Below are 14,190 nucleotides of genomic sequence, written 5' to 3' on the forward strand. Positions count from 1 at the left end.
TGAGCGTGAAACTCGGTCTCAAAAAAAAAAAAAAAAAAAAAAAAGTCTTAAATTGTATTCTGAAGACAAAGGAGAAAACACTGAAGGTTTCTGAGTGAGGGAGTGACCTAATCAGAGCTATGATCTAGGAAGATAAATGCTGTGCTTTGTAAAATGAATTAAAGCAGAGATTCTTTTTATTTATTTTTTTGAGACAGGGTCTTGTTTTGTCACCCAGGCTGGAGTGCAGTGGCATGATCATGGCTTACTGCAGCCTCAACCCTCCGGGTTCAAGTGACCCTCCCACCTCAGCGCCCACAAGTAGGTGGGACTATGGGTGCTCACCACCACATCATTAATTTTTATATTTCTTGTAGAGATGAGGTCTCAATATGTTGCCCAGGCTGGTCTCAAACTCCTGGGCTCAAGTGATCCTCCTGCTTCAGCTTCTCAAAGTGTTAGGATTACAGGCATAAGTCACTTTGTCTGGCTTAAAGCAGAGAGCTTGAAGTGAGTCTCTAGAAATTAGATATGAATTTTGTGAGTATAGGATCTGTGATGCAGAAAAGGTTGGGAACTCCTGGATGTATAAGGCTATAGGGCCAAGAGCAGACATAGGTGCTTAGACCCCGGAGTAGGTGGGAGCTAGAAGACGATTGTTTTTCTTTTTTGTGATGGAGTCTCCCTCTGTCACCCAGGTTGGAGTGCAGTGGCACGATCTCTGCTCACTGCAACCTCTGCCCCCTGGGTTCAAGTGATTCTTCTGCCTCAGCCTTCTGAGTAGCTGGGATTACAGGCATGCTCCACCATGCCTGGCTAATTTTTGTATTTTTAGTAGAGATGGGGTTTCACCATCTTGGCCAGGCTGGTCTCAAACTCCTGACCTTGTGATCCACCACCTTGGCCTCCCAAAGTGCTGGGATTATAGGCATGAGCCACCGCGCTCAGCCTGGAAGACAATTTTGATGGTGCTCAATAGCTGGAAATTTGAAAATGGGGTGGGAATAGGGGTTGGAAGGGGTATAGATTTGGTAGTCATCACCTAGAGGGTAGGGACAAGTACCTCATGGACAGACAAGAAGGGCAGGGGTGGCAGAGTGATTCATCAAGAGTTTGGCAGTTATATAAGTGACAGAAACCTACTCAACCTGGTTCTGGCAGTAGAGGGAATTTATTGCTAATGTGACTGAAGACTGAAGCAAGACTGGATCCAATGGCTCATGCAATGCCACTGGGACTTGGTTTCATGTCTCCATCTCCCAGTTCTGTTTCCCCCTCTGTCTTGGTCTCATTCTCAGGTAGCTTCTCTACTCGCAGTGGGAAGCTGGCTGCCAGCAGTGCCATGATTACATCCTACCCTCAGCAAATAGATTCAATGAAGAGTTCTAACCAAAGTTTCAGAATTAAATCCATTGAATCATATGCCCATTACTGAAATGGTGTGGCAACAGGGCTCTCTATAATGCTGTGATTGGCCAAGCCTGTGCCGTGTGTCCATCCCTGCAACTGGAGATGGTGTCATCTCCTCTAGAGCCACATGGATTGAAAGTTGGAGCAGGGGCTGCTGCTCCAGAAGAAATGGAAGCACTGTTACCAGAAGGAAAAATAGACACTGGAATGGCAGCCACAGGGGAAGGGGAGCTGGAGCCCCACAGGCTGGCCTTCCTGTTAACAGGAGGCAGCTATAGAAGTGAGGCAGTGGGGCAGCGGGAAAGGTACTAGGAGGCTGGGGGCTGGGCCGGCAGTGAAGGAAATGGTAGATCGGGGTCACGTAATAGTAACCCCATTGCCACTGTTGTTTGGGGCTGTGAAAAGGTCTGGGAGGGTTCTTCTGACAAAAAACCTGATAACATAAAAGACACAGTGCTAAGTAAGTCCTTGTCCTCAGAATAAAGGCAGGAAAAGCTGAGCGGTTGGGTGACACCCCATCAAGATATTGATGCTGCTGGAAAGGGCAGACATTGTCTGGGGACATTCATGGGACTGTGAGGCAGGATGAAGGAAAGAGCACTGCCAGCTGGCCTCATGAAGGGAAGTAACAACCATTTTCCCCTCAACTTTAGAAAATGAAGCTTATGCATTTTTATAATAGTAATAAATTTACAATAGTCCAAAACAACCCACATTCCAACAGTAGGTATCTGGGTAAATATTGTAATGCCCAGAGAATAAAGTGCAGCCTTTACAAATGATGCTTTATTTGACATGGAAAGATGTTCACAGTATAGTTTTTTTGTTTTTTTTTTGTATGTTTTGTAGAGATTGGTGTGGGGGGTCTGGCTATGTTGCCCAGACTGGTCTTGAGCTCCTGGGCTCAAGTGATCCGCCCACCTTGACCTCTCAAAGTGCTGGGATTTCAGGTGTGAGCCACTGTGCCTAGCCTCACAATGTAGTTTTGAGATAGAAAAGGTGATTACAATCTTATTTTTGTCTAATAAACATATGTATATAGAAAAAAGTCTGGGAAGGTGTACAACAAAATGTTAGCAGTTGGTATCATTAGATGTAGGACTACAGCTGAAGCTTAACTTCTTTTTTTTTCACTGAGATGGAGTTTCACTCTTGTTGCCCAGGCTGAAGTGCAATGGCATGATCTTGGCTCACTGCAACCTCTGTCTTCTGGGTTCAAGTAATTCTCCTGTCTCAGCCTCCTGAGTAGCTGGGATTATAGGTGCATGCCACCATGCCTGGCTAATTTTTGTATTTTTAGTGGAAACGAGGTTTCATCATATTAGTCAGGCTGGCAGGCTGGTCTCAAACTCCTGACCTCAGGTGATCCACCTGCCTCGGCATCCCAAAGTGCTGGGATTACAGGTGTGAGCCACTGTGCCCGGCCTTTTTTTTTTTTTTTTTGAGACAGAGTTTCACTCTTCTTGTCTAGGCTGGAATGCAATGATGTGATCTCGGCTCACTGCAGCCTATGCTTCCTGGGTTCAAGCAATTCTCCTTTAGCCTCCCAGGTAGGTGGGATTACAGGTGCCCACTACCACACCCAGCTTTTTTTTTTTTTTTTTTTTTTAAGTAGAGACAGGGTTTCACTATGTTGGTCAGGATGGTCTTGAACTCCTGACAGGTGATCCATTTGCTTTGGCCTCCCAAAGTGCTGGGATTACAGGTGTGAGCCACTGTACCTGCCTGAAGTTTATCTTCTGATTTCTTTATAATAAACCTGCTTCGTAGTGTGATACTGTCATAGGCAACTAGGTCCAACCTCCTGAGTGCAGGTCTTAGCTCTGCCACTGCTTGGCATGGTGGCTTTGGGCAAATCTTAACACCTCTGAACTTCAGTTCATGCAACTATAAAGTGAGGGTAACAGTTCTTAACTCATAGGGAGGCTGTGAGTATTAAATTGGCTACTACTACCTGCAAAGCTATAGCCATACTGGCAGTAAACGCTAAAAGATGTAGTTCTTACTCTTGTGTAATGAAAAAATCCAAAAGAAAGTATGACTATTAAGTCAAATACACTGGAATTAAGTGTCTTTTTTGGCCAAATAGCTGTGGCAGTAATCAATAAATGAGCTGTTATTAAGACAAGCTATTTAAGCTATTTTTCTCTAACATAGGGAAACATCTCAAGAATAAGAAAGGGAAGTTCTCTACTTTCCTGAAGCTTTCAGACTAGCAGAGAAAACAAATAATAAACAGATACTGTGAAGATAGGATGATTGGAGAAAGCAGTGATATTTGAGGGTTGAGAGAGACAACCAAAAGTCAGGGGAAGAGGAGGGAGGCAGAGCAAAGAAAGTTCAAGGCCTTGGCGCACACCTTGTAATGGCTCACACTTTGTAAACCCAGCACTTTGGGAGGCTGAGGCAGGCTGATAACTTGCATCCAGGAGTTCGAGACCGGCCTGGGCAACCCAGCAAAACCTCGTCTCTACAAAGAAATAAAAAATTAGCCAGGCACAGTGGCATGTGCCTGTGGTCCCAGCTACTCAGGAGGCTGAGGTGGGAGAATTGCCGGGAGGTCGGGGCTGCAGTGAGCTGAGATCATGCCACTGCCCTTCAGCCTGGGTGACAGAGCAAGACTGTCTAAAACAAACAAAATCAAGGACTGTGGTTGGGGGGAAGATTGTAACTCATGTGACCAATGTGGCTACAGCAAGGGACACTGGGGTGTAGGTAGAGATAAGAAGAGCCGTATTCAGTTCTCACGTCACATCGGACTGAATACAGGCCAGGGGGAATGAAAGGCTATCCATCCCTCTGATCTGGGGCAAGTCACCAGCCCTTTCAGAGAAGCCTCCGTCTTCTCTGCAAAATAGGAGGAAAATATCTTGCTTCACAAGGTTGCAGGGATCAAAATAACTGGTAGTGGGCCGGGTGCGGCGGCTAACGCCTGTAATCCTAGCACTCGGGGAGGCCGAGGCAGGTGGATCACTAGCTTGAGGTCAGGAGTTTGAGACCAGCCTGGGCAAAGTGACAAAACTCCGTCTCTGCTAAAAATACAAAAATTAGCCTGGCGTGGTGGCAGGTGCCAGTGATCTCAGCTACTTGGGAGGCTGAGGTAGGAGAACGCTTGAACCCAAGAGGTGGAGGTTGTAGTGGGCTGAAATCGAGCCATTGCACTCCAGCCTGGGCAACAGAGTGAGGCTGTGTCTCAGAAAAACAAACAAGAAAGAACTGGTAGTGGAAGCTCTTTGCAAACTACCATTACCAGTATTATTACAAACACAATCATTGGGAAAAGATGCGGAGCATAGCCCGGAACTCCAGCGGCGCCGACCCGCGCGTGCTCGACAGGCGGGCGGAGCCAGGGCAGTCCAGGCACCGCCTTGACCCGCCCCAGCCTCTTCCCCTTCGCTGTTCCTCCCACTTCCGCGGGCACCCAACTGTGCGTCTCCTGCGCGCTGACGTCAGGTGCGTGCCCCTGTCCGGCAGCCGAGGAGACCCCGCGCAGTGCTGCCAACGCCCCGGTGGAGAAGCTGAGGTGAGTGCGGGGCCTGAGGCTCCCTGCGGGAGCGGGAGCGGTTCCCCCACCCTTCCGTCCCCGCCATCCCTGTCCTCTCCCAGTCCTCGGGGACACCCCGTCTGCGAAATCTCGGGGGGCCTGGGAGCGCGGGTCGCGGGGGAGTGCCCGGCTCAAGCTGCGTCCTCCGGGCGGGCGCAAGTCCGCGTTCTGTGGGGACCCGGGGCGGGGGTCGCGGCCGGGGAGCCGGGGGGCTCCCACCCGTGGAGGGGCGCGCGGCCGGGGCTCGGGGCGCGAGCGGGATCGGGCTGTCACCGGCAGGGGCGGAAGGAAGGGGTCACACCCATCCCGGGCGCCTGGGCTCCCCTCCCCCCAGCCCGGCCCCGCGGGCTCCTCAGGGCGGCAGGGGCCCGGGTGCCGGGGGCCTCGCAGCAACTCGCGGGCGCCTGGGGCGGGCCGGGCGCGGGTCCCCGGGACTCCCAGGCTGGGTTCTGTGCCTTGCGCTCCGGCCCGACTTCCTGCTTCGCCAGGCGCAGCCGCGGACATTTTGCGGCACGGGGGGAGGGGAGCGGCTTTGCGGCCGCGGCGGGGCGGCGGCGGGAGGGCGGCTCGCGGGCTGCCCGCGGCGGTGCCTGTCGGCGCTCCCCTCCGCTCGGGTCGCGTCGTCCGGGCCGGGTGGCCCCGAGCCCCGGGCTGCTCTGTTCCTGCCTGAGGTCGAGTTCCTAGCATTTCCGTCCTCTTCTTCAGCGCGCTCCCTGCCGATTCAGCTGAAGCTTCCTTTTCGGGGAGTTACCTAACCACCTCCCGAAACCGTCGTTCTGCTGCTTGCTTAATTCCTCTTATTGGGGGGAAATTTTCTTTGTTCGTTTGTTTTTCCTCCCCTTTAAGTCTAAGAGAGATGCAGTGTGGAAGATTACGTCATCGCAGTATAAGGAGTGAGACTTAACTCCTACAAGTCAGGGACTTAGAAATCCAGACCGCATTTTGCAGCTTTAGTCAGTCACCCTTTGGCTTATTCTGCCTGCTTCCCAACGCATCGTATTCAGATGATGTTTTGAAACCTTGTTACTGTGTTCATCGTCGCCTTCAATGCACCTAAAAGCCAGGAAGGTTTAAAATCCCAGGATTAGCTTGTGTCAGGGAATAAAGTACAAGACAACACCGTCCATAGCCCCTTGTGTGGGCATTAACTTTAAATTGAGGTCCCTTTGACTATACTAGAATGAAGTGCTTTTATTTGTGGGAACACTTTTTCGGTCCAACATGACTTTCCCAGACTGTTTGACTTCTCCTCTATGACTTACTGCATGCCGAGAACCTCCCCAAGTTGATTCAAGTGCACTTTTTGTGGCGCAGGTGTGTTGAAAAGAGGATCAGTTACCGCCTGGTCTATGCTAGACACTTTAGTTTTGTTGCTAAAAACGAGACTTGGATTTTTAAGCAAAAAACTTAATGTTTTCATACTTTTGAGATCACAATTTTTTTTTTTTGAGAAAATGTCTCAAAGACGTTACTAAATATAATTGATATTGCACTCCCAGGCTAGAGTGCAGCCCACCTCAGCCTCGGCCTCTCATGCTCAAGTGATCCTCCACCTCAGCCTTCTGAGTAGCTGGTACTACAGGCATGTGCCACTACGCCTGGCTAGTGTGTGTGTGTGTGTGTGTGTGTTTTTACAGACCAGGTTTTGCCATCTTGCCCAGGCTGGTCTCGAACTCCTGGGGTCAAGCAGAGATCACAATTTTTGTTCCCATAAGTGTTTACGTCCTAAATTTTAAACACAGAAAAATGTTAACAATGTAAAGCAAATGAGATCCAATTGTGTAATGCATTGTTGTAAAGATAGTTCATGTCGAAACAAGTGCTTTCCCACCGTTTGTCATTTCTATAGAGAGACCAGATTGTTAAACAAAAGGAGTGTTGGTTCAAGGCAGCTTTCTGTAGTGTGTAGGCATTACAGACCATGGGATAGGTGTGGAACTTGAATCTTCTGAAATACATTTGTTAGCCTTGATGTGATATTTTAGGAATATAAAATTGGAAGGCATCTACTGCCTTATTTTCTTGAGCTTGCTATGTTTTAGGATTTTAAATAATACCAATTTGTGTCCTTCCTTTTAGAAAATAACCTTGGTTTGAATGTGTAGTTGTTATACTGAGATGGAGATAAGAGACTGATAATCAACTAAATATTAAATGAGCTTGTTTTCAGTAATGTCTTCAAGACCCAAAAGGTATTACATCCTCTGTTTGCCCTTAAAATGTTTTCAGGTTACAACCAACACCTGTTATTATTAAACTTAATTTTTTTGGGAGTCTAAGGCAGATGTTATAGCCTAGAGTAGTATGGGGACCTAAATTAAAAATTGGTTGAGGTTTTTTTTTTTTTTTTGAGATAGGGTTTACTCTGTCGTCCAGGCTGGAGTACAATGGTGTGATCACAGCTCACTGCAACCTCGGCCTCCCAGGCTCAACTGATCCTTCCATCTCAGCCCCTGCAGTAGCTGGGACTTCTGCTGCATGCAACCAGGCCTGACTAATTTTTGTGTTTTTTTTTTTGTGTGTGGAGTTAGGGTTTTGTCATATTACCAGGCTGGTCTGGAATGTCTGGACTCAAGCTATCTGCTCCTGTTGGCCTCTGAAAGTGCTGGGCTATAGACATGAGCTGCTGTGCTGTGGACAGGCTTTCTTGGAAGTAAAAGACAAGTTGTACTTTTATTTATAGATGTGTTTTAAATGCACTTCTCTATTTTAGTTTGTCTTTTTTTTTTTGAGAGGATGAGAAACACTTAATGAGCACCTTAGGTTGCAGGGCTTCCTTTGAAGGGGAGAATGGGGTTAAATATTGTGTTAACATATTTTCCCTAAACATATTCCTCTGTATTAAAGGGGTTCTATAATAATGCCTCATTCAGTGTTCTCTTCCACATACATTTCTTCATTAGGTTGTAACTTCCATGAGGGCAGGGCATTGACCTGGCATGGTCACCCCATTGCTAATGCCTAGAATACTGTCAAACATATAGTAGGTTTTAAGAAGTATTTTTTAAATGAATGAATTTGATGATGTCTGAGGGTTAACATTTTCTGTTTCTGCATATTCCATGGGCTTTTGTGCTGTGTTTCCTGAGACAACTTTTGTGCTTGGTCAGCCGTATCTTTATTTGGGCTCATTGAAGTAGTGATTACTAATCTACTCTTGCTTGACTTTTTCTGTTTAGTTCAGTATCTTCTGCAGCTGCACTATCTGGACAATTTACCATCACTTAGGAACTCTGTGATGACTAGTTCTCTTATTCTCCTGAAAATTATTCACTAAATGTTTGTTTCCTTAACTTCCTCTATTTCTTTGTTTGCAAATAGCTTATTTTTGCCACTTATTCGCTACCGTATCAGATTCCTGGTCACGTTATGCTTTGTGTCTTACTGGTTTCTACTTTTAGTTTCTCATCCCTTCAGTCCAAAAATGTTTTTACTACTTGCCATTTCACCTACCTCTGCTGCTGCTGCTATTTTAAGTCCTGAATGTCAGAGCTCTTCTGGGACATTGGTCTCAAACTGCTTATTCCATGAAGTGAAACTAGGCTTTTTGCCACCAATGTGGTGTCTCTCCTTGTAATTTTATTTTATTTTTTTCCTTTTTTTTTTTTTGCTTTTTCTCTTTTTTTTTTTTTTTTTATATTTTTAAAATCAAAGATTTGGCATTAGCCATTATGTTAAAGCCCAGAACAGTTTCTAACAGAACAGAAAATTGTATTGTTAAGTCATGGTATTCACTAAGCATTGGTGCTCTGTCTAGGCTCTGTTACTTACTCTTGTTCTGTAAAGCTTTACACTTTAACCTTGTATCCTTTTCATTTCTGCTGTGTGTTCTTGATTGATGTATTGCTGCTATAGTGATTAAAATCATAGACCCTGGAACCAGACTGCCTGTGCTCAGATCCTGGTTCTGCCACTTATTAGCTATGTGCAGTGTAAGTAACGTCTTTGTGACTCAGGTTTACTTCCTCTAAAATTAGGGTAGCAATAGTGCTTACCTCACAGTGTTGCAGGGTTGTTATGAAGATTGAATTAGTTAATATATGTGATGTGTTTAGGACTATTCACTGGCACCTAGTGAGTGCTCTTTGGGTTTTTGCCCTTAGCAAAACTCTGAGGACCCTTCCGCACAGTCTTTGAGAAGTTGTGTTTCCCTTAAACATGAACATTTTAATAACCATCCTTCTCCCGGGCTATTCTCAAGAATCCCAAAACATTTCTAGATGAAGTGGGTATTGCTGCCTCCTTTACATTTTTATCCATTATCTTTACCATTGTCGTAGAAGCAAGGGGTAGGGCCTCAGGTATGCTGTACACTATGAATCCAGCAGCATAAGTATCAGATGGGAGCGCGTTAGAACTATCAGGATCCATTCCAGTCCTACTGACTCAGAACCTGTATTTTTATAAGATCCCCACATGATTTTTATGCATATTGATGTTTGAAGTATCCTCTTCAGGACTGCTAGAGTCATGTCTCAGATTTCAGAAACAACGTGAATGCTTTATTTCATTTTATTTTCCAACAGAAGCATAGCCTGGTTTATTTTAGGCAGTGTACCAGAATTATTGCAAGGATCATAATCTGAAAATGAATCTGAAGCCTATTTAGTTTTCAAAGGAATTGTAGTTTCCTGCCTGTTATGTAGAATTGCCTAATGTCTGCTCATTATCAGGAACTAATTTGTTGTTTAAAGTTTTTTGTTTTTTTTTTTTTTTGAAACAGTTTCACTCTTGTTGCACAGGCTGGAGTGCAATGTCAGGATTTCTGTTCATGACAACCTTTGCCTCCTGGGTTCAAATGATTCTCGTGTCTCAGCCTCCTGAGTAGCTGGGATTATAGGCATGTGCCACCATGCCTGGCTAATTTTGTATTTTAAGTAGAGATGGGGTTTCTCCATGTCTGTTAGGCTGGTCTCGAACTCCCAACTTCAGGTGATCCGCCTGCCTCAGCCTCCCAAAATGCTGGGATTACAGGCATGAGCCACCGTGCCCGGCCTTGTTTAGTTATGAAAGTGTCATTGCCCACTATTAATAATGAAATAATCTCTCTTTCTTTTTTGAGATGGAGTTTTACTCTTGTTGCCAAAGCTGAAGTGCAATGGCACGATCTCGGCTCACCGCAACCTCTGCCTCCTGGGTTCAAGTGATTCTTCTGCCTCAGCCTCCCGACTAGCTGGGATTACAGGCATATGCCACCACACCTGGCTAATTTTGTATTTTTAGTAGTGATGGGGTTTCTCCATGTTGGTCAGGCTGGTCTCAAACTCCTGTCCTCAGGTGATTCTCTCGCCTTGGCCTCCCAAAGTGCTGGGATTACAGGCGTGAGCCACCACACCGGCCTGAAATAATATTATTATTGTTTAGAGTATGAATTATGTATCTTTAAATTTATTTTTATTTTTTAGAGAGATAGTCTTGCCCTGTCACCCAGTCTGCAGTGTGTGGTGTGATTATAGCTCACTGTAACCTTGAACTACTGGGCTCAAGGGATCCTCCAACCTCAGCCTCCCAAGTAGCTGAGATTACAGGCATAGGCCACCATGCTTGGCTAATTGTAAATATTTTTTCTTTTGTAGAAATGGGGCCTCCTTATGTTGCCCAGGCTGCTCTTGAACTCCTGGCCTCAAGTGATCCTCCCACCTTGGCCTCCCAGAGCTGTGGGATTACAGTTGTGAGCCACTGAACCGGGCCTGAATTATACATTTGAATTTAAGTGACATTTTATTGAAAACTAATTGTTTCAATTGAAGAGCAATGGTCTAAGCATATGATTAGGATAATTCATATTCATTATGAAATCTTAGGTGAAATACACACTTGGCATTTAGCTGGTTGAATGTAAAAAATGTTTTCTGCTTTCTTTGCTAAAATCATATTTCCAATTTCAAGGGAAAATGTTAACAGAAATCATCTTTCTCAGCTACCCTCCTGAAAAAATTATAGCTATTTTTTTTTTTTTTTGAGACGGAGTCTTGCTCTGTTGCCCAGTGATCTTGGCTCACTGCAACCTCCACCTCCCAGGCTCAAGCAATTTTCCTGCCTCAGTCTCCTGAATAGCTGGGATTATAGGTGTGTACCACTATGTCCGGCTAATTTGTGTGTGTGTGTGTGTGTATACACACACTTATTTTATTTTTTGTGATGGAGTTTCTCTCTCTAGCCCAGGCTGGAGTGCAGTGGCGTGATCTTGGCTCACTGCAACCTCTGCCTCCTGGGTCCTGGTTCAAGCAATTAATTCTCCTACCTCAGCCTCCCAAATAGCTGGGATTATAGGCATGAGCCACCATGCTCAGCTAATTTTTGTATTTTTTAGTAGAGATGGGGTTTTATCATGTTGGCCAGTCTGGTCTTGAACTCCTGACCTCGTGATCCACCTGCTTCTCCCTCCCAGAGTACTGGGATTACAGGCGTGAGCCACTGCACCTGGCCCTAATTTTTGTATCTTTAGTAGAGACAGGATTTCTCCATGTTGGCTAGGCTGGTCTCAGACTCCTGATCTCAGGTAATCCGCCCACCTAGCCTCTTAAAATGCTGGGATTACAGGCGTGAGCCACTGTGCCTGGCCTATTACTATTTTTCAAGGATTCAGATTGAATTTATTTTACTAATGTTTCTTTTTTCCTTCTTTAACTGTTTGGTGTAGGAGAAATTCACCAGAACCATCCCTCAGAGTTGGGGGATCAGTGTCTCAGGAACACCAGTGTTTATTACCTGTGTCCATTCTCTGTGTCTTAAGTGGCCATCTGAAGCCATCTACATCCTTTCCAATTAAAAGATTATCACCAGGGCTGGGTGCAGTGGCTCATGCCTGTAATCCGAGCGCTTTGGGAGGGCAAGGCAGGTGGATCACCTGAGGTTTGGAGTTCAAGACTAGCCTGGTGAACATGTTGAAACTGTCTCTACTAAAAATGCAAAAATTAGCCAGCTGTGGTGGCATGCACTTAATAATCCCAGTTATTTGGGAGACTGAGGCACGAAATTGCTTGAACCCAGAAGGCAGAGGCTCTGGTGAGCCGAGATTGCGCCACTGGTTCTTAAGCCTGTGCGATAGCTGAGACTCCATCTCAAAAAGTTAAAAAAAAAAAAAGATTATCGCAATTTGTTGCTCCTTGTGGAAAGAGGAGAGCTGTCTGAGAACAGATCAAATGAGGAACAGATGATGAAACCAGAGGGAGATGGAGGTGGAAAAAAGAATATTGTGTTAATTAGTGTTAAGGAGTATGAGAAAAGACAAATTTAGTAGAAGAAAGCATAAGCAAGATTTCCGCTATGATTCATTTGCTTTGCTGATGAAAGACAGTTTAGGAGCTTTTGTAGTATTTTTACTTTGTTTTTAAATCTGCTTAAAAGCAGACGAAGAGGAGTAGGAAGTGAAGAATAAAGTTTTTTAAATAACACTTATCTCTGGTTTCAGGGATTTTCATTACAATTTTAGCTGCTAGTATTTGTTTCATTAGCCGAATGCTATTGGAGAAGAACTCAGGTTTAGATCAATTCTGAAATTGAATTAATATATTCATATCACTTATTTGCCAAAAAAATTTATTACAGGGTTTAAGATTAACAATAAGATTTTAAAATAAGCGATGAGATTTTAAAGTGTAAAATTTCGTTTACCAGATAACTTGAATGGTTAGTTCTTTGAATATTAGTGCTACGACTTAAATGATTTTTATTTTGCTATTTTGTTCATGCTATTTATTTGCTCTGTTCATCAGAGGGCCAGAGGGAATGTTAGATCATTTTAATAGTTTATAAGTTAATAAAGATGAGGGTATGGGATAATTTTAGTTTTTAGAGTAATGCCTGTGTGGCTTAGTGTGTTTCAGAATATCTGAAAGATGTTTCCACGGGCTTGGGTGTCATATAGCTTAGAAATCCAGCTGGGCACAGTGGCTTGTGCTTGTTAATTCCAGCACCTTGAGAGGCCGAGGCAGGTGGGTCACCTGAAGTCAGGAGAGAGACCAGCCTAGCCAACACAGTGAAACCCCATCTCTACTAAAAATACAAAAAAATTAGCTGGGTGTGTTGGTGGGTGCCTATAATCCCAGCTACTGGGGAGGCTGAGGCAGGAAAATCGCTTGAGTCTGGGAGGTGGAGGTTGCAGTGAGCCGAATCGCGCCACTGCACTCCTGTCTGGGCAACAAGAGCAAAACTTCATCTCAGAAAAAAAAAAGTTAGAAACACTTTGTTATGTCTTCATCTTGGAAACACTTTGTTATGTCTTCATCTTATGTAAGTTTATTTTGAAGGATTAGAGAAGTAGACTGTCAATCAGTTTAATTTGATTTTTTTTTTTTGGGACAGAATGTTGCTCTGTTGCCCAGTCTGGAGTGTAGTGGCGCGATCTGGTTCACTGAAACCTCTGCCTCATGGGTTCAAGCAAGTCTTCTGTCTCAGCCTCCCAAGTAGCTGGGATTACAGGTGCCTGCCACCACGCCCCGCTGATTTTTGTATTTTTAGTAGAGACAGGGTTTCACCATGTTGGCCAGGCTGGTCTTGAACTCCTGACCGCAAGTGATCTGCCTGGCTTGGCCTCCCAAAGTGCTGGGATTACAGGCATGAGCCGCAGCGCCCAGCCTAACTCGATGTTTCTTAAACTTGTTTGATGGAGTTTCATCCTTACCGTCACTCCCATGGAATACCCCGCCTTTTTTTTTTTTTTGAGAATGAAGTCTTGCTCTGTTGCCTAGTCAGGAGTGCAGTGGCGTGACCTTGGCTTACTGCAGCCTCCACCTTCTGGGTTCAAGCAATTCTCCTGCCTCAGCCTCCCGAGTAGCTGGGACTACAGGGTTGTGCCACTATATCCAGCTAACTTTTATATTTTTAGTAGAGATGGGGCTTCACCGTGTTGGCCAGGCTGGTCTTGAACTCTTGGCCTCAAGTGATACTTGCCTTGGCCTCCCAAAGTGCTGGGATTACAGGTGTGAGCCTCTGTGCTCAGCTGTTTTACCCATTCAAAAAATGGCTTGTGGTTTATAAGACAAATTGTCTGAGAATCTGAATGTAGGTACCTCTACCTCAACAAATAGAACACAGAAAGTTTAAATAATCATAGCTTGTTTTGTAGTTGGCACCTCACCTCATAACCTTTCAAAGAAAGGTTTTCAATTTGTCACGTTTGCTGCCTAGGTAATGTAGTGACTTACTGTATGCTGGAAATGTATGGTGGTTTAGGATTTCAGATACAGGCTGGCATAAGATTTCATTCTTGTAGACTTAGGACCAAACTACTCTGTACGTACTGATTCTGAAAA

The 14,190-nt window shown here is 45.0% G+C and overlaps 1 protein-coding gene across 1 annotated transcript in view; it reads left to right on the top strand.

The window, feature by feature from the left end:
• The first annotated feature begins 4,672 nt into the window (after window positions 1-4,672).
• The window catches only part of LOC119468006 (translation initiation factor IF-2-like), a 31,987-nt gene continuing 22,469 nt past the window's right edge, over window positions 4,673-14,190 (top strand). Inside the window, exons 1-2 of the mRNA XM_037730888.1 lie at window positions 4,673-4,898; window positions 4,931-7,125. Of these exons, the coding sequence (XP_037586816.1) occupies window positions 4,673-4,898; window positions 4,931-5,688 (984 nt within the window). The 3' untranslated portion in view covers window positions 5,689-7,125. The remainder of the gene's footprint in view (window positions 4,899-4,930; window positions 7,126-14,190) is intronic.

The sequence above is a fragment of the Cebus imitator genome, unplaced genomic scaffold, assembly GCF_001604975.1.
Source record: "Cebus imitator isolate Cc_AM_T3 unplaced genomic scaffold, Cebus_imitator-1.0 Scaffold15, whole genome shotgun sequence".
Classification (NCBI taxonomy): Eukaryota; Metazoa; Chordata; class Mammalia; order Primates; family Cebidae; genus Cebus; species Cebus imitator.